At 48.7% G+C, this 23,444-nt stretch overlaps 1 protein-coding gene across 2 annotated transcripts in view; it reads left to right on the top strand.

The window, feature by feature from the left end:
• The window catches only part of TENT4B (terminal nucleotidyltransferase 4B), a 114,695-nt gene that overhangs the window by 67,585 nt on the left and 23,666 nt on the right, over positions 1–23,444 (top strand). For both annotated transcript variants that reach the window (XM_075325748.1, XM_075325750.1), the window contains exons 7-10: positions 1,975–2,188; positions 2,284–2,410; positions 12,840–12,943; positions 15,759–15,940. In XM_075325748.1, coding sequence (XP_075181863.1) covers positions 1,975–2,188; positions 2,284–2,410; positions 12,840–12,943; positions 15,759–15,940 — 627 coding nt within the window. The remainder of the gene's footprint in view (positions 1–1,974; positions 2,189–2,283; positions 2,411–12,839; positions 12,944–15,758; positions 15,941–23,444) is intronic.

Here is a 23,444-nt window from a genome sequence, read left to right as displayed (position 1 = left end):
CGCGAGTCTGTCAGGGTGGGGAGCGGTCTTCCTCCACCACAGGGCTCAGAGAGCCTGGACTCCGACAGAGTCCTCCCTTCAGATCAATGTTCTGGAGATGAGGGCAGTGTATCTAGCCCTAAAGGCGTTCCAGAGGTGGCTGGAGGGCAGGCAGATCCGAATACAGTCGGACAACGCCACGGCGGTCGCGTACATCAACCACCAGCACAGAGCGCTGGCGGCGGACGCATTAGTTCAGGACTGGTCGCAGTTTCGACTGCCTTATGTATTTCCTCCTCTGGCACTGCTGCCCAGAGTTTTACGCAAGATCAGGTCCGTCTGCCGCCGTGCCATCCTCGTCGCTCCGGACTGGCCGAGGAGGTCGTGGTACCCGGATATGTGGCACCTCACGGTGGGTCAACCGTGGGCACTCCCAGACCGACCAGACATGCTGTCTCAAGGGCCATTTTTCTATCTGAATTCTGCGGCCCTCAACCTAACTGTGTGGCCATTGAGTCCTGGCTCTTAGCGTCCTCAGGGTTATCTCTATCACGCCTTTTGCAGAAGGTGGCCTTTCTAGTGGCAGTCACATCACTTCGGAGAGTGTCTGAGCTAGCAGCACTGTCATGCAAAGCCCCCTTCCTGGTGTTTCACCAGGATAAGGTGGTTCTGCGTCCGGTCTCGGAATTTCTACCTAAGGTGGTATCTCATTTTCATCTCAATCAGGATATCTCCTTACCTTCTTTTGACCCTCATCCAGTTCACCAATGTGAAAAGGATTTGCACTTGTTAGATCTCGTGAGAGCACTCCGGCTCTACATTTCGCGCACGGCGCCCCTGCGCCGTTCTGATGCGCTCTGACCAATCAAGTGTTCTGCTCATGGTCAAAGAACCAATTTTGTAAGTATATATTGGATCTTTTGCTTTTTGTTTCAGAATGTGAATTTTAACTCTTATTTAATGTTAAACTTAGGGAGTAGATAGGAGAACTCTGACAGCAGAAAACATAATGTTTCTAACACAGAGATCCTTGTCGCTTGTCCTTGTCGCTGGCCAGCGTAAGGGGTCGCAGGCTTCCAAGTCAACCTTGGCTCGGTGGATCAAGGAACTGATTCTTGAAGCCTACCGTTCTTCTGGGCTTCCGATTCCTTCAGGGCTGAAAGCCCATTCTACCAGAGCTGTAGGTGCGTCCTGGGCATTGCGGCACCGGGCTACGGCTCAGCAGGTGTGTCAGGCGGCTACCTGGTCTAGTCTGCACACTTTCACGAAACACTATTAGGTGCATACCTATGCTTCGGCAGATGCCAGTCTAGGTAGGCGAGTCCTTCAGGCGGCAGTTGTCCACCTGTAAGAGGGGGCCGTTGTCGGCTCTTTTTATCTTGGTATTCTTTTACCCACCCAGGGACTGCTTTTGGACGTCCCAATTGTCTGGGTCTCCCAATGGAGCGACAAAGAAGGGAATTTTGTTTACTTACCGTAAATTCCTTTTCTTCTAGCTCCTATTGGGAGACCCAGCACCCGCCCCTGTTCCCTTCGGGCTGTTTGTTCTTTTGTGTACACATGTTGTTCATGTTGAATTGTTCTTTTGGTTCATGGTTTTCAGTTCTCCGAACATCCTTCGGATTGAATTTACCTTAGACCAATTTATAAGTTTCCTCCTTCCTGCTTTTGCACCAAAACTGAGGAGCCCGTGATGCACGGGAGGGTGTATAGGCAGAGGGGAGGGGTTACACTTTTTAAAGTGTAATACTTTGTGTGGCCTCCGGAGGCAGAAGCTATACACCCAATTGTCTGGGTCTCCCAATAGGAGCTAGAAGAAAAGGAATTTACGGTAAGTAAACAAAATTCCCTTCTTTAACAAAAAAATATAGAGGACTTGACGACCTCTGTAATGCCTTCTGGATGGCATATTTATGCTGACAGGTTTATTAATGTCTGAAGCTTAAAAGCATGTGTTCATAGTTTTGGGGTTTTTTTCCCTCCTTGTATTTGCAGTTGCACCCACGAGAAGATGCCTGCAGTCCAGATGCAAACTATGGAGTTTTGCTGATCGAGTTCTTTGAACTTTATGGAAGGCATTTTAACTATTTAAAAACTGGAATCCGAATTAAAGATGGTGGGTCATATGTTGCCAAGGATGAGGTACAGAAAAGCATGTTAGATGGATACAGACCATCTATGCTGTATATTGAAGATCCTTTGCAGCCGGGTAAGTACGTAATTCCTTTTATTTCAGAAAAGTTATAACATTGATGTGTGCAGTAAGTAACTGTCTCCTTTCGCCACTTTTGTTTTTCCCCCAAGGCAATGATGTAGGCAGGAGTTCGTATGGGGCCATGCAGGTGAAACAAGCCTTTGATTATGCATATGTTGTCTTAAGCCATGCAGTGTCACCTATTGCAAAATACTATCCCAACAATGAAAGCGAAAGGTAAGCTCTGTGCACGACTGATGGGAAGAGCGTGCAACAAAGTCATTGGCCAATTACATGATCTGCTATACAATGCAAACGTTGTTCATCTAAAATATTCCCGTCTCAGACAATTATGGTTTATCAACTAAAAATAATATACACGAGGGACTTGCACCTATCTCGTGAGTGGAGTTGAATGAGAGGAGGCTTTTTCTATTTGACCCTCTCCATTCACTTCTGTGGGAGTTCTGAATATGGTCCTGCATGCTGTACAGACGTGGAAATAGCCCTTTGAACCACCCAAGCTGTGTTTCATAAGCAACGGCCAATATCCACATGTTTGTGTGTGGGCTTTTTTTTTTTTTTTTTTGCTGCAGCCTGGTTGATTGGACAACTCATACAGAAAGTACACTCCCCAGTGAAACCTATATAACACCCACTTAGAAATAAAAAGTTAATTATTTAGGTGCCAAATACTTTGATTGTTAATATCTCCAGAACAGAGGCAAAATTGTTTTTTTCCACTCTGCATCTATTTTGTATGTACAGTTAAACATGAAACATTTAGTGAAAGGTTCTCTAAGGTGAACAGTTTAGTTGTCAGATGAACTTAACTGATAGACCTTGCATGGTTTGGTTTTTATCGACTTTTGGGAGATTTACTGGGAATACACCAAACCTCTCCATTGGCCATCATTCACCCGATGGAGACCAATCAGTGTAATTTTATATTAGCGGTTACTTAACTTTTACAACTTTCTGAGAGAATACTAGTGATCCAAAGACCGATTTAAGCATTGTATGCGATTTATTTAAGGTGCAGACTTTTAAGATTAACTTATGGATATTGATGTGCAGATGGTGAAGGCACTACAAATGTCCATTTTATTTTTATATTTTTTTTTCTCTTATCTCGGAGATCCCATGCGCAGACAGATAAATGTCCGACTTTGCAAAACCTGAGAAGCAACAGTTGCTTTATTGAAGCCAAACATAGCAGTTACCAATGTTGCAAGATCATTGTTCATCTGATTTCAATGGAATTTGTAAGTTAGATTAACCTTCCAAAACCACATATAATAAATGCCATGCAGATCTTTGAAATGTAAATCCAATGGCACCTTTACAGCTTTTATTTGTTGCTGCATTCCCAAGAAATCAGTGTTTAAATAAACATATATGTATGGAGCACTTACTGAGCCTCTGCCTTCTAAAGTTGTTTCCCCGCCTAACACCGGTATATTTAGCTTGATGGTTCACTGTCTGCGACAACCCCTTAACGACTGCGAGCAGTAATCTTACAGTATGTCCTAGCGGTCATAGTGTTAATCTCCCCCGGCTGCTGCCAGTAGTAGCCGGGGGAGATCGGCGCACACATCAGCTGATTTATACAGCTGATGTGTGCCTACCAGGCAGGAGCTGAATCGCGTTCCGCCCATGCCTTTTAACGCCTTAAATGTCGCAGTCAGTATATGACAGCGCCATTATAATAGCAAATGCCTATAACTTTACTCACAAGGCCTCCACCGGAAGTCATGTGACATGATCACGTGGATCTGGTGGTTGTCATGGTAGCACAGTCATGTGCTGGCTCCTGTGCTCACATGACTGCTGTAAACAGCCGAGTACTGGCGATTACAAGAGATGATCATTTCTCCTGGTCTGAGCGATGCTGCTCTGATTGGGAGAAATGAATGAGCGATCAGACAGCTGATCGTTATAGTCCCCTAGGGGGACGAGTAAAATAAGTTTTGAAAAATTAAAAACCTGAAAGTTCAAATCACCCCCCCATTTGCCCCATTTGAAAATGAAAGGGTTAAAAAATTAAAAATATACACACATTTGGTATCGCCGTGTTCAGAAATGCCCAATCTATCAAAATATATTAATCTGATTGTTAAACAGTGGCAACAAAAATGCCAAGCGCCAAAATTACGTGTTTTGGTTGCCACAAATTTTGCGCAAAATGCAATAACAGGCGATCACAATGTAGCATCTGCGCAAAAAGGGTACGGTTAAAAACGTCAGCTCAAGATGCAAAAAATAAGCAATCACTGAGCCATAGATCCTAAAAAATAGCGCTACGGGTCGCGGAAAATGGCGCAGAACGTACACCACTTTTTTCGGACAAACTTTTTAATTGATATTTTTTTTAAGCCCAATAGATAAATCTATACATGTTTTGATGTCTACAAACTCATACCGACCTCAGACATCACACTGACAATCAGTTTTACCATATAGTGAACACTGTGAATAACCGATCTCAAAAATAATAGTGCAATCGCACTTTCTTCATCGTTCCTTATGGGAGACCCAGACCATGGGTGTATAGCTTCTGCCTCCGGAGGACACAAAGTACTACACTCAAACGTGTAGCTCCTCCCTCCTAGCATATACACCCCCTGGTAGCCAGTCCTAGCCAGTTTCAATGCTTTGTGTTCAGGAGGTCACACACACACATGCATTCTCTGATTTTTGATTTTTTGATTTCAAAGATTTGGATGAAAAGCAGGTCCAGTCTGGACTCCCGGCATGTCCCTTCTCACCCCACTGTGTCGACGGTGCTGTTAAGGTTGATTTTACAAGGCTGGAGCCTTCACATGCCGCGCTCCTTCACCATCCCCTGAGGCTCTGGCTTGAAGTGGGAGCCATCACGGTTCTCACTGCTTTGCAGGAGACCGGTCTCCATCCGCAGCCCTGTCAGGATCCTGCCGGACGGAGCGATCACTCCTCAGGGACTTGGCCCTGCGTCTCATAAGCTAAGTATTGAGACGTTATTCAGGGGTCCCTTGTACATTTATTGTGGGGAGTTGTGTTATTTCACTTTGTTGTGATTTCCGGCCGGTTCTCTGGTTTTTACCCGAGAACCGCGCCGATGGTGCCTGTTTGCCGGCTGCATTGTTAAATCTAGGCCCCGGCTTCGCCTGAGGCCTAGTTTCGATTTCACTGCCCCTCATGCAGAGGGACAGTGCGGCTCCGCCCAGCGGCTGTTCGGCACAGGGGAAAGACACTCCTCTCTGAGGAAAGATTCTCTCCCCTGTATATCTCCTTGGCCCTCCGGATCCCGCTCTTAGAGTAGGCCCCGCCCCCTCTCTCTCGCTCCGGCGCCATTTTTTTTCAGCGTTCTTATGCCATGTCTGCACAGCGATCGACGCTGACTGCAGCATCTCTCTGGGGCTCCGGGCTGTGGGATCTGGAGGGCACAGAGACAATGTTAAAAACAGTCTGGCAAGCCACAACCTCCGGTTGTGGACCTGCTTGTATACCGCTTGTATACCGCTTGTATACCGCTTGTATACCGCTTGTATACCGCTTGTATACCGCTTGTATACCGCTTGTATACCGCTTGTATACCGCTTGTATACCGCTTGTATACCGCTTGTATACCGCTTGTATACCGCTTGTATACCGCTTATATACCGCTTATATACCGCTTATATACCGCTTATATACTGCAATACTCTGCTGGGGGTCATTCTACTCAGAGCCCCCACTTCAGCAGCATGTCTCACACGAGAAGTAAGGCTGCACTCAATATGCACTGCAGGTAGGCTCGTTCTGCCTGTAACGAGCACATAACCACATTGTGATTCCTGCTCTAACATGGTGGTGCCTCACCCTGGAGTCTCATCCCCAGTGGTCCCTCCGGCTGCTCCGGCTCCGGTGGCTGAACCCCCGGCTTGGGTAGAATCCTTCCCTCCATGGGACAGCTGTCCCGGACTCTGCTGAGCATGCATTAGCCCCTTTCTCAGGGCGCCTCTGCTGCTACGGCTCGCTCAGCGAGGCCCACAGAGGATTCTTCTTCTGGTCTCAGACCCCGTCCTCCTCACAGGAGAAGCAGGGTCCCCTCTCCTTCCTCGTCCCGCGGCTCTGATTCAACGAGCTGACTCGCGGGACGAAGAGGATCCCTTTACTGGGGGCTCGGACGCTTTCCATGTCCCCCATTGATCGGTCCGAGGGTGACGCAGATATTAGTGTTTCGTTTGCGTACATTAATTCTGTACTGGACCTCATTCCGCCAGTATCAGAGGAGCAACCCTCTCTGGCAAAAAGGCACCAGGTTACCTTGCCTAAGTGAACAAGGAGTGTGTTCCTTAACCACTCCAGTTTTCAGGCCACTGTGACCAAGCCCAGGGTCTGTTCTGACAAACGCTTCCCAAAGCGTGGTTCTGATGACCGTTTTCCCTTTTCCACCAGAGGTGGTCAAGGAGTGGGCTCATTCACCAAAGGTGGACCCTCCGGTGTTTAGACTCCGGACCGTTGTATCAGTGGCTGATGGCACCTCACTTAAGTTTTTGCTGTCCGCCAGGTTGTCCTTCGGGCCAAATCTGTATGGAGGCGGCAGGGGCCTCGTTCTCCCCATCTTTTGCAGCAGTGCGGGCTTTCAAAGCCATCTCTGCTTCTCTAGAGGAGATGCATTCCCTCACAGGGACTCTATGCCCGAAATGGTTGCCTTAACTTCCAGACTTCAGTCTTTTCATCCTATGCCATGTCTGCCATGCTGGAGACTCTCACCGCACTGCAGTGGCCTCGGCTAATTTCCTCGCTATCCGCAGGCTCCTGTGGCTTCGAGAGTGGAAGGCAGATGCTTCAAAAGAAGTTCCTTGCTGGGCTCCCTTTTGCTGGGACCAGACTATTCGGGAACAACTGGATGAAATTATTAAGGAAGCTCTTGGCGGGAAGAGTTCTTCCATGCCACAAACCTAAACCAGGAAACCTGTCCAGGGCAGGAATCAGTCGAGGTTTCGTTCCTTTCGTTCCTCCATCTGATCGTTCTCTAAGCCCTCGGCCTCGTCCACTAGCTCAGCCAAGGATCGTAAACCCAACTGGCGCACGAAGCCGCGTCCTCAGAAGACCGCAGGAGCTGCTGCCACTAAGTCAGCCTCCTCCTGGCTATCTGGCCACGCCAGCAACGTCCTTGGTCGGTGGCAGGCTCTCCCACTTTGGCGACGTATGGTTTTAACACGTCTCCGATCAGTGGATGTGGGATACCATCTCCCACGGCTACAGGATAGAATTCTATCCAGCCCGCCAAACAGATTTTTTTCTGTCAACTCCCCCCTGCTCCAAGGCCGCCGCCTTCTCACAGGCCGTGGCATTCTTGCAGGCCAATGGAGTAATTGTACCGGTTCCCGACTGGGAACGGTTCTGAGATTTCTACTTAAATCTATTCCTAGTCCCCGAAAAGGGCGGTGCCTTCCGACCTGGATCTCAAGCTTCTCATCAAGCATGTTCAGGTGCGGCATTTTCGCATGGAGTCTCTGCGATCAATCAATGACCCAAGGAGATTCCCTAGCATCCATCGACATCAGAGATGCCTATCTGCATGTGCCAATCGCAGTTTCACACCAGCGTTGGCTACGTTTTGCAATCGGAGTGGTCCAATTCGTGGCTCTTCCCTTTGGGTTAGCCACGGCCCCTCGAGTATTCTCAAGGTCGGGGCAGCTGAGATTGCGTCCTGCACCTCTAGGGGTTGGCAGTGATCCTTTTGTCCTGGACGGCCTTCTAGTCAGGGCTTCATCCAGTGCAGACTGTTAGCGGAGTGCCTCGCTCACTCTCGCCACTCTAGCCAATTCGGGTGGCTTGTCATTCTGTCCAAGTCCACTCTGACTTCGACCCAGAGGTTCACGTACCCAGGGACGCAATTAGAGACTCTGCCGGCACTTGTGAAGCTGCCCTTAGTCAAACAGCAGTCCCTCCTCTGGCGGTCGACGTCGTTCCATGAGGCACCTAATACAGGTGCTGGATCAGATGGTGGCGTCAATGGAAGCGATTCCCTTGCCCAGTTCCATCTGCGTCCTCTGCAGCTGGACATTTTCCGCTGTTGGAACAAGCGGACTTACTCCTTCCACGGGGTGGTGGCTTCGCCACAGACCAGAGGCTCGTTTCAGTGGTGGCTTCGGCCCCTCTGTCTCAGGGACGCTCCTTCCTGGCCCCGTCCCGGGTGATCCTTACCAGGATGCTAGTCTATCCGGCTGGGGAGCAGTATATCTCCACCATGGAGCGCAGGGCACTTGGACTCTGATCCAGAGGGCTGATTCGGACAATGTGCTGGAAATCAGAACTGTGTTTCTAGCTCTCTTAGCCTTTCACCATCTGTTGGCGGCCAGGCACATTCGAATCCAGTCAGACAACGCGACAGCGTTTGCCTACATCAACCTCCAGGGCGGGACACTCAGCCGCCTGGCAATGTTGAAGGTTCAACGCATTCTTCAGTGGACTGAGGACTCCTAGTCCACCATATCCGCAGTCCACATCCCAGACGTGGAATTCTGGGAGGCAGATTCTCAGCCGTCAAACCGTGGACAGCGGCGAGTGGGCTCTGCATCCGGCAGTGTTTAGGTCAATCTGCCGCAAGTAGGGCTCTCCGGACGTGGATCTTCGCTCCACGATCCTCAGGCTTTTGCAGCAGACGCACTGGTTCAAGATTGGTCCCAGCTTCGTCTGTCTTGCGTGTTTCACCCTCTAGCTCTTGCCCAGAGTCCTGCGCAAGATCAGAAAGGAGGGCCGTCGGGTCATTTTCATTGCTCCAGACTGACCCAGGCGAGCTTGGTACCCTGACCTGCTCCATCTGTCCGTAGAGGTGCCATCGCATCTCCCGGACTGTCCAGACCTTCTCTCACGAGGTCCGTCTTTCCGCCAGAATCCTACGGCTCTCAGATTGACGGCGTCGCTTTTGAGTCCTGGATCTTGACGACTTCTGGTATCCCTCCTGAAGTCATCTCCACTATGACTCGGGCTCGGAAGTATCCTTTGGCCTTTTTGCCTTGCCGACCCTCCTGTCCCTTCTACAGTCTGGTCTGCAGCTAGGACTATCCCTCAATTCCCTCAAGGGACAGGTCTCGGCTCTGTCGGTGTTGTGCTAGCGGCGTATCGCCCGGCTGGCTCAGGTGCGCTCCTTCATGCAGGGCGCATCTCACATCATTCCGCCTTACCGGCGGCCTTTGGAGCCCTGGGACCTTAATCCGGTCCTCACGGCTTGCGGAAACCCCCCTTTGAACCTCTTAGGGAGGTTTCTTTGTTTCGTCTTTCACAGAAAGTGGTCTTTCTAGTGGCCATAACTTCCCTTAAGAGAGTCTCTGTTTTGGCTGCACTCTCTTCGGAGTCACCCCTTTTTTGGTTTTTCATCAAGACAAGATGGTTCTCCGTCCGACTCCGGACTTTCTCCCTAAGGTGGTTGCTGCTTCCACCTTAACCGGGGCATTTTCCCTGCCTTCCTTTTGTCCGGCTCCTGTTCATCGCTTTGAAAAGGCGTTGCATACTCTGGATCTGGTGCGGGCGCTCCGGATCTATGTGTCACGCACCGCTGTTCTTAGGCGGTGCACCTTTCTTTTGTGCTGACCACTGGTCAGCGTAAGGGCCTCTCGGCATCTAAGCCGACCCTGGCTCGTTGGATTAGGTCGGCCATTTCCGATACCTACCAGTGTACTCACTCAAGTGCCTCCCCCGCCGGGGATCAAGGCACACTTGACCAGAGCTGTCGGTGCCTCTTAGGCTTTCAGGCCCAGGCTACGGCTCAGCAGGTCTGTCAGACTGCCGCTTGGATTAGTCTGCATACCTTTTCAAAGCACTACCAAGTGCATGCTCATGCTTCGGCAGATGCGAGCTTGGGCAGACGCATCCTTCAGGCGGCTGTCGCCCATTTGTGAAGTTAGGTTTCGCCTACTTCTCAGTTTTTCTGTTTATTCCCACCCATGGACTGCTTTGGAACGTCCCATGGTCTGGGTCTCCCATAAGGAACGATGAAGAAAAAGAGAATTTTGTTACTTACCGTAAATTCTTTTTCTTATAGTTCTGACATGGGAGACCCAGCACCCTCCCTGTTGCCTGTTGGCAGGTTTCTTGTTCCGTGTGTTTTCACCGGCTGTTGTTGTTGTAGACAGAGGTTCCGGGTTTTGCTCTATCTCTACTTGTGGGTGGATGTCCTCATTCAGCTTTTGCACTAAACTGGCTAGGACTGGCTACCAAGGGGTGTATATGCTCGGAGGGAGGAGCTACACTTTTTAGTGTAGTACTTTGTGTGTCCTCCGGAGGCAGAAGCTATACACCCATGGTCTGGGTCTCCCATGTCGGAACTATAAGAAAAAGAATTTACGGTAAGTAACAAAATTCTTTTTTTTTTGGTAAATTTTCTGCATTTGGATTTTTTTTTGCAGTTTTCCAGTACAATATATGGTAAAACTCATGGTTTTGGCAAAAAACGAGCCCTCGTATGACCATATGGACTGAAAAATATAAAAGTTACGTGTCTCAGAAGAATGGTGAAAAAAAAAAGCGTAAAATTGGTCGGTTGTGAAGGGGTTAAGTGCCAGACATGGGAATCTGACGTGCTAAAGAGGCTGGTGCTTGGTTGGAGATATAAGCTTGGGAGGCACAGCCAGAGCACGAACGTCTAATTTGCACATATATTAAAACACTAATTTCTTGGGAATGCAGCAACAGATATAAGATATGAAGGGGTCATTGGATTTTAATTTGGAAGACCTTCATGGATATACCTGCAGTTTGGAGGTGTTGATCTTACGGACTCCCTTTTAACCAATGAGAAAGCTAATTACAAGAAACAATCTCAAGGTATAACATGCCGTCATCTCTTTCCATGTGGGAAGTGTATATGGAGTTTTTGCAGATGCCTTAGTGTATTGCTCCTCTATACTCTGTTATTCAGCAAGAAGATAATTGAGGCTGAAGCATTGTTGAAGTGGACACTGTTTCAACACCAAACTTTCTGCAATCCAGTCTGAAGGAAAACTAGTTCATGACCAGTCCTGGACCGAATTCTTAAGAATGCAAACAAAAAGATTGCTGAAGGAAACTTTCATCCTCTCCGAAATAAAGGCTTTGAATATCGGAAAGATGGAGCTGGTCACTGAAGCTGCCTGCAAGGTGGGAAAAAGCTTTCACCTACCGCCCAAATCCAGCTGGTGAGGGGCAATGGCAAAGAAAAAGTTGGAGGATCGTCTCAACTTCTATATCAATAGAAACGAATGGTTCAAAATATTTTTGGTGAACCTTGAAGTCTGAGCTGCAGATGAAGGCCAAGGAAGTCATTGTTTTCTAGTTCAGAAGCCGAACAGTTCATTTGTAGCGGTCGGTGCCTGACAGTCGGGCTCTTTCTCATGCGTATGCCCATGATAGTTGTACTTTATTAGCGTCACTAAAAGATATTTTGGTTTTTATTTTTCTAAATGAAACCTTTTTAGATTTCTTGTTTTGCCAGAAAACAAAATGCTGCTACATTGACGCCTTTTTTCCATTTTGTGTGTGTGTGTGTGTGTGTGTGAGACACAATCTGCACTGATGTGAACAAAGCCTTATTACACTTTTAGACTCGCCTACAGTTTATAAACACTCGTTCCAAATTGTCAGCCTGTGAAAACTGTGCCGAGATCGTCCAATGAGCAAGGAAAAAATGCTTCAAGTGACTGGATTCTGGTGTAAAAATCGATATTAGCAGCACATCGGCAGTGTAAACAGGGGCCATTGACCTCATGCTGTATATAGGGACATAACATAATTCGGTTCCAGTCAGTAATTCATCATTCTGTGTAAACCATTCTCTTAAGGGAATCTGTCACAAGGTTTTTCCCATGTAATTTGAGAGCGGGAAGATGAAGGGGTAGAAACTCAAATTCCAGCAATGTCACTTACTGGGCTGCATGTTCTCAGTACTGGTTTATCCACTCCGGATCTAGCAGACCTCAGAATGTTGAGCGCCACTGAAATTGACAGCTTTCTGTGTACACTGTGCATAGGCAGAAATCCGACACTCATTGGTTTGGGCGGGGTTATACGAAGGACTACATGGCACAAGACAACTAGTCCTCAAGTGATGATCTCCTGATAAAACCCTTTTTTTTTTTTTTATTGATACAACAAGCAGTCCAGTAAGTGACACACTGCTGCAAAAAGGGTCGCTGCCCCTACATCATGCTGCTATGATTGGGTAGTGAAAACCTGCAGACAAATGCTTTTTAATTCTAAGATACAATTTTGGAAGCAGTTTTGACAGAAGTGACTAAGGCCGGTTTCACACATCCGGCTTTTCGCCGGTTTGCCGGATCCGGCGCTCTCCCGTACAGACAATACAGTACAGTGACAGCGCTGTAACTTCCGGGTCACATGCGCCGGTCACATGACAGCATGTGACCGGCGCTTGTTGCGCTGTCACTGTACTGTAGTCACTGTATGGGAGAGCGCCGGATCCGGCAAACCGGCGAAAAGCCGGATGTCTGAAACCGGCGGATTGTACCAATTTTATTAGCCTTTATGTTCCAGAGCGTTAACAAGACAAACATTTAAGTACATTGTAGCAATGTTGCTCAAAGACGCAGTGGTGAGGTCCCAGTAGAAAATGAGTCTGATGCCAAAGTGTGGGGACTACTGACCCCTATAGGACAGCAAACTATCACATTCAAATGAGAACTAATCCTGTGTTTTTCAGCATCCTGGGACGTATTATTCGAGTGACGGAAGAAGTGGTTGCTTACAGAGAATGGATATCCACTAAATGGGGGCATCAGAATAGACCTGAACCACTGTATAATGGTAAAGTTGACTTTGTAGTAGCGTGGGTCTTTTTTTATTTTTTGTTTATTTTTCTCCAATATGAAGTTAAGAGGATGTTACCTTTTTTTAGGCTAGTTTCACACATCCGCCTTTTCACCGGTTTCCGCCAGTACAGTGTATACAGTACATTGGCAGCGCTGTAACTTCCGGGTCACATGACAGCATGTGATCGGCGCTTGTGGCGCTGCCACTGTACTGTATACTTTGTACTGGCGTGCGCCGGAACCGTCAAACCGGCGAAAAGCCGGATGTGTGAAACCGGCCTTAAGGCTATGTGCGCACTAGAGCATTTTACCCGCGGATTTGCCGCGGAAATTTCTTGAGAAATGTCTGCAATCTTTGTGCAGACATTTCCCAGCAAATTCTATGGAAAAAAAAAATAGCTGTGCGGATTTTTCTCAAGAAATTTCTGCGAGAAGAATTTCTCGAGAAACTTTCTTGAGAAAATGAACATGTCCATTATTTCCGCAGGTACCCTGCGGATTTCTGCAGTACAGCCTGCAGAAATCCGCAGGGAACCACCCGCGGGCAAATCGCGGTAATTCCGCGGCAAATCCGCATGCGGATTTGGTGCGGATTTTTTCCGGAGGTCCAGAAATCTTTCACTCCCAGAAGTTTCTCGAAAGTTTCTTGAGAAACTTCACATTTCTAGTGCGCACATAGCCTAAAGGGGTTTTCTCACAAAGTTGATTTTAATCAATAGATCTTGAAATAATATTAGGTCCACAATTAGGTTTTAAAAAAAAAATAATGTTCCTGTGCTGCTGTAACCTTATACATATGTCCCTGCTGCGTACTGTGTAATGGCCGTGTCTGATCATACCACATCTCCTGGGCTGCGGGGAGGAAGTAAAAAAATAAGTTATTTAAACATAGCATGGATCACAAATTATTTCCTTGACGTTAAAAGTCAGGGAAATGTTTTGCCTTACAAAAATAATCAGCTATGATCCCATGCTGTAATATCTACATACTCTTACTTTTTCCCTGACCCAGGAGATGTGGTATGGTCAGACACGACCATTACACAGTCAGTACACAGCAAGGACACACAGCTCTGGCAAAAATTGAGACCACTGCAAAATTTTCAGTTTTTTCTGATTTTTCTCTTTATATTTTTGAGTAAAATGTAAATTGTTTTATTCTATAAACTACTGACAACGTCTCCGAATTTCCAAGCAATAAATTTTGTATTTTCTGAAAATGAGAATTTGTTAAAAATAAAACAATGCACAATGCTTTCACATCTCAGATAATGCAAAGAAAACAAGGACATAATCATTTAGAAACAACAACAATACTAATGTTTTAACTCAGGAAGATTCAGAAATCAATATTAAGGCTGGTTTCACACTATGTCTTTTTAACATCCGTTGAAAACGTTATTTTAGCGGAAGTACGGATCCTGTGCAAATCCGTTTTCACTTCAATGCATTTGCAATGGACTCGCGTTAACATGCGTTCACCTGCGTTTGCGTGCGTTATAGTGCGGATCCGGTGACTTGCAGTTTTTTAACATGTTTCAAAAACGCTACTTGTAGCGTTTTTGAGCTGCGTCAAAATACTGCAAGTCACCGGATCCTGACTAAACAGCACGCAAACGCAGGTGAACGCTGGCATGCTGATAGACAGGATCCTGCTTTTGTACTGAGCATGCCCAGAAAGTACTGAGCATGCCCAGAACCAGTCTCGCGTGATCTGTCTCTCTCTCCTCCTCCCTCCCTCCCCCTCTCTCTCTGTCTTTCCCCCTTCCTCCCCTTCCTCTCTCTCCCACCTGAGAGCTGCGGACACTCGTAACCAAGGTAAATATCGCGTAACCACTTCTCTTAGTTACCCGATGTTTACGTTGGTTACGTGTGCAGGCAGCCCTGCTCCTAGCAGCTGCAGACACTCGTAACCAAGATAAATATCGGGTATCCAAGCCCGATGTTTACCTTGGTTACCAGTGTCTGCAGCTGTCAGGAGCCGGCTCCCAGTCTAGTTCCCCTCACTCCCGATCGCATGACTCCAATGCCCGCCCCTAAACATCCAGTGCAGGATCCTGCAAAATAACAGATGCGTTTGCATACGGTTTTTGCTGTAAAAGCAGGATCCGTATTTCCGCTAAAATAACGTTTTGAACGGATGTTAAATAAACGTAGTGTGAAACCAGCCTTAGTGGAATAACCATGATATTTAATCCCAGCTTTCATGTGTCTTGGTTGCTTTCCACCAGTCTTCCAATGCTTTTGGGTGACCTTATGCAACTCTTGGTGCAAAAATGTAAGCAGTTCTTTGTGTTATGGCTTGTGACTAGCAGTCTTCCTCTTCATTACATTCCAGAGGTTTTCAATGGGGTTCTGGTCTGGAGATTGGGCTGGCCATGACAGGGTTTTGATGTGGTGGTCCTTCATCCACACATTGACCTAGCTGTGTGGCATGGTGCATTGTCCTGCTGGAATAAAACAATCCTCAGAGTTAGGGAACATTGCCTGAGCAGAAGGAAGCAACTGTTTTTCCAGGATAACCTTGTATGCGGCTTGATTCATACCTCCTTCACAAAGTTTTTTTGCTTTTTGTTTTTTTTAAACCCATCCAATAGTGGGCTTTAAAATTAACTGTTCTTGGTTAAAAAAAAAACCCACCACCCTTGTGTGTTTCATACTGTCTGTAAAAAGTAATGAAGTGTGGGAAGGGGTCCACTTAACAAAGCAAAAGTTTTTATAAAGTCCAGTCTTTTTTCCTGGTAAATCTATTCTGTGTGTTCTACGTAGACTCCTTGATTTGATTGCGTTATTTTTTGCCTTATTTTTAGGGAATGATGTGACGTTAATCGTGGACGTACACCATTTGGATCAGTGTAATAATAACGTGTCTGGACAAAATGCTGCCTTGGGACAAGCAAAGAATAAAACCTCTGAAACTCTTGGCAAACACTCGTCCAATTCATCCGGTCCTCTGTCTTCCTCTTCTTCCACCCTCTCCAGTTCCAGCGATGTGAGTCCGGGGCACTTATTCATAGACCTGTTGGGTAATAGCAGCTTTGTCATGAAATTAGGTCTGTCATGGCCAACATTTCTGTTTCCCGGTCGATCAGCCTATTCTTACAGTTAATGGCTTTAAGTAAAATGATTACCCTGTAAGCTGGCCCTGCACACTGGAGATGGCTGTCACCAGCAGCGTCTTCCACTCTGCCATAAACCCCGTACAAGTCTTTAACCATAGAGGTATTGAATATAAACCTTAAAGGCAACCTGTCAGGTCCCATATACCTTGTAACCTACAGGCAAGTTGATGTGTGGCCTAAAACCCCTTCCTACCCATCCCGGTGTTGTAATATTGTGTAATATGAAAGCATAAAAAAAAGTTTCTTTGTCGCTCCATTGGGAGACCCAGACAATTGGGTGTATAGCTATTGCCTCTGGAGGCCACACAAAGTATTACACTTAAAAGTGTAAGGCCCCTCCCCTTCTGGCTATACACCCCCAGTGGGATCACTGGCTCACCAGTTTTGTGCTTTGTGCGAAGGAGGCAACACATCCACGCATAGCTCCACTTTTTAGTCAGCAGCAGCTGCTGACTATGTCGGATGGAAGAAAAGAGGACACATATAGTGTCCCCAGCATGCTCCCTTCTCACCCCACTGTATGTCGGAGGTGTTTGTAAGGTTGAGGTACCCATTGCGGGTACGGCGGCAGGAGCCCACATGCTGATTCCTTCCCCATCCCTTTTTACAGGGCTCTGGGTGAAGTGGGATTTACCGGTCTCCAGGCACTGAGACCGTGCTCCATCTACAGCCCCTGGAGAAGATGCTGGATGGAGCGGAGTACATCAGGGACATGGCCCTGCTTCCTCAAGGTACTCTGTGTCCCCGTGCATTTGGCGCTCACACCGCAGCATGCTGGGTGTTGTAGTGCGCCGGGGGACATCAGCGCTGCGGCGCCTGTGCCATAGCCTCATTCAGTTTAGCTGAAGCAGGCACACTTATGGGACTCGGCCGCGCCGGCCGCTGGGACTGCGGCACGGCTGGCACTTGTAGTGCGCCGGGGACTTCAGCGCGGCCTGCGCTTTTACGGCGGCCGCGCTGATAACTACAGTCCCCGGCTTTTGCGGCCTGCTTCCGTTCGTTCCCGCCCCCAGACCTGCCAGTCAGGAGAGGGGCGGGACGCTGCCCACGTCTAGGACTCGGGCGCGCCGGCCGCTGGAACAGCGGCGCGGCTGGCACTTGTAGTGCACCGGGGACTTCAGCGCGGCCCGCGCTTTTACGGCGGCCGCGCTGATAACTCGAGTCCCCGGCTTTTGCGGCCTGCTTTAGTTCGTTCCCGCCCCCAGACCTGCCAGTCAGGAGAGGGGCGGGACGCTGGCCACGTCTAGGACTCGGGCGCGCCGGCCGCTGGAACTGCGGCGCGGCTGGCACTTGTGGTGCGCCGGGGACTTCAGCGCGGCCCGCGCTTTTACGGCGGCCGCGCTGTTAACTCGAGTCCCCGGCTTCTGGGCCTAGTCTCCCTTCGTTACCGCCCACAGCCCTGACAGTCAGGGTAGGGGCGTGACGCTGCATAGAGCAGAGCTGAGAGCTGGAGTATGTTTTGCATACTCCACCCCTCTCACTGTGTGCACTGTGAATCCGGATTCCCGCACTTTCTCAGGCACGCCCACGGCTTCCTTCTCTACAAGGACACCGGCAGCCATTAGTGTCAGTTTCTGTACGATACAGAGACAAGTGTGGAAGACCCTGGCATTCTGATAGTCACACAATCGCTGTAACAGGCGTTAAGCAGCACCTGTGGTGCTAACCCCACTAGTGCAGAAGTGCACTTATAGATATGCTTGTACTATATACATTGCACTGTTTGGTCGCACGTTGTATATACCCTCCTGGATTATGCGGAGGAGTTATCAGCATATTCTCTGTGTAAAACAAAGGTGCAGAACCACATGTTTTTCTATACAGCTGGTACAGCATGTACGGCTATACGGCCGGCAGGTACATAGACTCCCATTGTATGCACTAATGGCCAGGGGATGAGGACGGTGTCTGCAGTATTTACTGACAGTTTTTCTGAGACTATGGCTATGATACTAGAAGCCTAGCAGTCCGGACATGTCTCTCACAATATGGGCATTGTTGAATCATTGATCCATGGCCCCCCTCAGTGTGAATAACTAACAGCTCCGGGAATGTCACACGCATCCCAGAGTCACGGCTCTGCACGGACGTCAGTCCCAGACACCCTAAGTGGGCTCGCTATGAGCGGCCTCGGTTTCATCAGGGTCCTAACAGAAGGACTCGCTGTGTAATGAGGCGAAAGTAGCGGCTCAGGATTCTGATCCTGAGACCGCTCTCAATCTGGATACACCTGATTGTGACGCCATAGTAAATAATCTTATAGCGTCCATCTATAGAATGTGGGTTATTTCTCACAACTCCTCCAGTGGAGGAGTCAGCTTCACGTATTTTTCTGGACCACTCTGCCTTCAGAGAGGCAGTCCAGGAACACCACGCTTATCCAGATATGCGCTTCTCCAAACGGCTTAGGATACACGCTATCCCTGTCCCCTGACTTGGTCAAGGACTGGACCCAATGTCCCGACCGGCATCCTCCAATCTCCAGGCTTGTAGCTAGATCCATAGTTGCAGTGGGAGATGGAACTGCAAACTCAAAGATGCCACTGACAGACAGATGGATCTCTGGTCGAAAGCCATCTATGAGGCTGTCGGCGCACCGTTGGCTCCGGCATTCTCTCCCTTGGGGCACTCCAAGCTATTTCAGCTTGTCTTACACAGATTGACACGGTTACACGTACATCTGTGCCGCAGGTGGCATCCTTAACCTCTCAAATGTCTGCATTTGTTTCTTACGCGATTCAGGTTGTCCTGGACTCTGCGAACCGTGCGGCAGTAGCCTCCGCTACTCCGTGTTTTTAAGCAGAGCCTGGTCTGCTCGTTAAGTGAATGGAAGGCAGATTCTGCTTCCAAAAACGGTTGCCTAACCAGTTGCCTTTTTCTGCTGACCGACTGTTTGGTGAGCGTTGGATGTAACCATCAAACAGTCCAGGGGTAAGGATTCATCCTTTCCTCAGCCCGGACACAACAAACCCCAACAGAGCAAGAGGCAGTCGGGGTTTTCGGCCTTTTCGAGGCTCGGGCAGGTCCCATTTTTCCTCGTCCAAGGTGGACTCAAAAGGATCAGAGGAGCTAAGATTCTTAGCGGGCTCAGTCTCGCCCAAAAAAGCGACAGTCGGAAAACCCGCTTCCAAGGCGGCTTCCTCATGACTTGCGGCCTCGGTCGGTAGCAGGCTCTCCCGCCTTGGCGATATTTAGCTGCCATAGGTCAATGACCATTGAGTGTGAGACATTCTGTCTCACGGGTACAGGATAGAGCTCACTTCTCGTCCTCCAACTCGATTCTTCAGAATTTCTCCACCTCCCGGCCGGGCCGCTGCTCTTCTGCAAACAGGGTGCACTCTATAGGCAGAAAGAGTGATGACCCCCGTTCCTCTTCAGGAACAAGGTCACGGTTTTTACCCCAAATTCTTTGCGGTACCTATAACAACGGGCCGTTCCGTCCCGTTCTGGATCTAAAAATGCTCAGCAAGCTCGTGGACACCAGGCGGTTCCGGATGGAATCCCTCCGCCATGTCATCGCCTCAAGGTCCCAAGGATATTTCCTAGCATCATTAGGCATCAAGGATGCTTATCCACACGTGCCGATTGATCCAGAGCACTAGCGTTTCTACGCTTCGTTATAGGAGACGAACACCCTCTGTTCGTAGCTCTACCTTCCGGCTAGCGACAGTCCAACTGGTCTTCGCCAAGGTCAGGGCAGCAGTAGTCACAGTCCTGCACTCTCAGGGTCACTCTGTGGTCCCGTATTTAGACGATCTACTTGTCAAGGCACTCTCTTAGGAAACATGCCAACACTGCCCGAACGTTGCGCTGGAGACTCTCTAGAGTTTTGGGTGGATCATCAACTTTTTAGAGTCAGATCCGACCCCGACCCTATCGATAACATATCTAGGCATAGAGTTTCTTACTCTCTCAGCGATAGTGAAGCTGCCGCTAGACAAACAGCATTCACTACGGGCTGCAAGCTCTTCTTTAAGAACCAGTCGCACACATTGACACGCCTCATGCACTTCCTACGTAAGATGGTAGCAATGGAGGCAGTTCCTTTCGCGCAGTTTTACTGCGTCCACTACAATGGGACATTCTCCGCCAATGGGACGAGGAGTCGACGTCCCTCAACAGAGTCGTCGTTCTTCTCAGGCGGCCAAGGAATCTCTACGGTGGTGGCTTCTTCTCACCTCTTGGTCAAAAAGAAGGTCCTTCCTATCCCCGTCCTGGGCGATAGTTACGACAGACGCGAGTCTATCAGGGTGGGGAGCAGTTTTTCTCCACTACAGCGCTCAGGGTACGTGGACTCAGCAAGAGTCCACTCTTCAGATCAATGTTCTTGAACACAGAGCAGTGTATCTTGCCCTACAATCCTTCCAACAGCGGCTGGAAAGCAAGCATATCCGACTTCAGTCGGACAGCTCCACAGCGGTGGCATACATCAACCACCAAGGAAGAACGCGCAACCGGCAAGCCTTCCAGGAAGTCCGGCAGGTTCTGATGTGGGTGGAAGACACGGCATCCACCATATCCACAATTCACATCCCAAGTGTGGAAACTAGGAAGCTGACTTCCTAAGTCGCTGAGGTGTGGCCGAAAGAGTATGGTCTCCGCACCCGGACGGGTTTCAGGAGATCTGGCGCCGCTGACAGAGGCCGGACGTCGATCTAATGGCGTCACGGCACAACAACAATGTGCCAGCTTCATGGCACGGTTTCACAATCATCGAGCTCTGGCGGCAAACGCCTTAGTTCAGCATTGGTCGCAGTTCCAGCTACCTTAGGTGCCACCTCTGGCATTGTTGCCCAGAGTACTGCGCTAGATCAAGACCGACTGCGGCCGCGCCATCCTCGTCGCTACAAATTGGCCGAGGATGTTGTGGCACTCGGTTCTGTGGTGCCTCACGGTAGGCTAACCGGGGGCACTACCAGACCAATCAGACTGGCTGTCTCAAGGGCCATTCTTCCATTTGGATTCTACGGCCCTCAACCGGATGGTGTGGCATTGAGTCCTGGAACCTAGTGTCGTCAGGATTACCTCAGGACGTGGTTGCCACCATGAGACAGGCTAGCATACCAACGTCCGCCAAGATTGACCACAGGACGTGGAAGATGTTCTTATCTCGGTGCTCGGCGCAGGGTGTTTCTCCCTGGCCGGTTGCATAGTCTATGTTTCCTTCCTTCCTGCAATCTAGGTAGGAAAATGGGTTGTCGCTCAGTTCCCTTTAGGGACAAGTCTCAGCGCTATCTGTATTTTTTCAGAAACGACGACTTCCTCAGGTACGCACGTTCCTACGGGGAGTTTGTCTTCTCAGCACTCCGTACAAGCGGTCGTTAGAGCCCTGAGATCTGAACAAGGTTCTAATTGCTCTCCAGATGCCGCCTTTCGAGCCTTTGAAGGATGTCTCCCTTCCCGTTTTTCACGGGAAGTGGCCTTCTAGTAACGGTCTCGTCTCTTAGGAGAGTTTCCGAGCTAGCAACGCTCTCATACAAACTCCCTTCCTGGTCCTTCACCAGGACAGGGTAGTTCTGCGTCCGGTTCCGGAATTTCTCCCTAAGGTGGTATCCCATTTTCATATCAATCAGGATATCACCTCACCTTCTTTGTGTCCTCGTCCAGTCCATCAATTTCAGAAAGATTTGCATCTGTTGGTTCTGGTGAGAGCACTCAGGTTCTACTTCCCGCATGGCGCTCCTGCGCCACCCGGATGCACTCTTTGTCCTTGTCGCTGGTCGGCGTAAACAGTCGCAAGCTTCCAGATCCACCCTTGCTCGGGGGCTCGAGGAACCAATTCTTGAAACCTACAGTTCTACTGGGCTTCTGGTTCTCTCAAGGCCGAAGGCCCATTCTACCAGGGCCGTGGGTGCATCCTGGGCATTACGGCACCAGGCTACGGCTCAGCAGGTGTGTCAGGCACCCACCTGGTCGAGTCTACTTACTTTTACCAAGCATTATCAGATGCATACCTACGCTTCGGCAGACGCCAGCCTAGGTAGATAAGTCATTCAGGCGGCGGTTGGCCACCTGTAGGAGAGGGCCGTTTGACGGCCCTATCATGAGGTATTCTTTTACCCACCCAGGGATTGCTTTTGGACATCCCAATTGTCTGGGTCTCCCAATGGAGCGACAAAGAAGAAGGGAATTTTGTTTACTTACCGTAAATTCCTTTTCTTCTAGCTCCAATTGGGAGACCCAGCACCCGCCCTGTTTTCTCGGGGTTTTTCTGTTTTTTCGGGTACACATGTTGTTCATGTGGTATGGTTCAGTTCTCCGATGTTTCCTCGGATTGAATTGGTCTTTAAACCAGTTATTGGCTTTCCTCCTTCTTGCTTTGGCACTAAAACTGGTGAGCCAGTGATCCCACTGGGGGTGTATAGCCAGAAGGGGAGGGGCCTTACACTTTTAAGTGTAATACTTTGTGTGGCCTCCAGAGGCAATAGCTATACACCCAATTGTCTGGGTCTCCCAATTGGAGCTAGAAGAAAAGGAATTTACGGTAAGTAAACAAAATTCCCTTCTTTATAACTTGCGTATTCCCTTATGTAAAGGAGCAGAGGGACTAGTCCCCAGGGCGTTTCTCCGCCTCGTCTAGTTTGCCCTCTTTCCATGGTATCACACTTCTGTGGGTGTGATACGATGGATTTACATGAGCAATGTCACCGTCAGCTCCTGGGAATCCCGCACGTGTGCTCTTCTCACTTGCGCAGCATTTTTAGCTGATGTTTGCTTGCCGGCTTTAGACTCGCTCTGCGCATGGTCGGAAGCGCAGGAGCCTTTAGATTATGCGCAGTATGCTTGTCAAACTGAAACGTGTACACCAGGATAAGAAGGCTGCGCGAATGAGAAGTGCACACATGCGGGATTACAGGAGCTGATGGTGATATCACTGATGTAAATCCATGGTATCGCGCTCACATGGCGTGATAACACGGAAAGAGGGCAAACTAGACAAGGCGAAGCGACGCCCAGGGGACTAGTCCCTCTGATCCTTTACGTAAAGAACATGTAAGTTCTAAAACTTTTTTTTTTTTTTTTATACATTCATTTTACACAATATTACAACACAGGAATGATTGGAAAGGGGTTTTAAGGCCACACATCACTCTGCTTGTAGGTTACAAGGCATATGGGACCTGACTGGTTCCCTTTAATATTTTAAGTGCTAAAAATAATTTATAGGCATTTAAGAAAAGACTAAATCGTGAGCATTTGCGATGCCAATACGGTGATGGTTTCCCTATATTCCCTGTAGTCTCATCATGGTTCTGTTACTTTATATTGCGAGGAGCTGTGTGGGACATATTGATATGATCAACCCCTCGCACCACGGGAATCATGACAGTGTGCTGAATTTTGTCACACTTCTGAAGTCAGTGATAGCTCAGA

Source organism: Anomaloglossus baeobatrachus, chromosome 10 (assembly GCF_048569485.1).
Source record: "Anomaloglossus baeobatrachus isolate aAnoBae1 chromosome 10, aAnoBae1.hap1, whole genome shotgun sequence".
Classification (NCBI taxonomy): domain Eukaryota; kingdom Metazoa; phylum Chordata; class Amphibia; order Anura; family Aromobatidae; genus Anomaloglossus; species Anomaloglossus baeobatrachus.
Note: the sequence above shows the minus strand (reverse complement) of the source record. Positions and strands in the feature narration are given on the sequence as shown.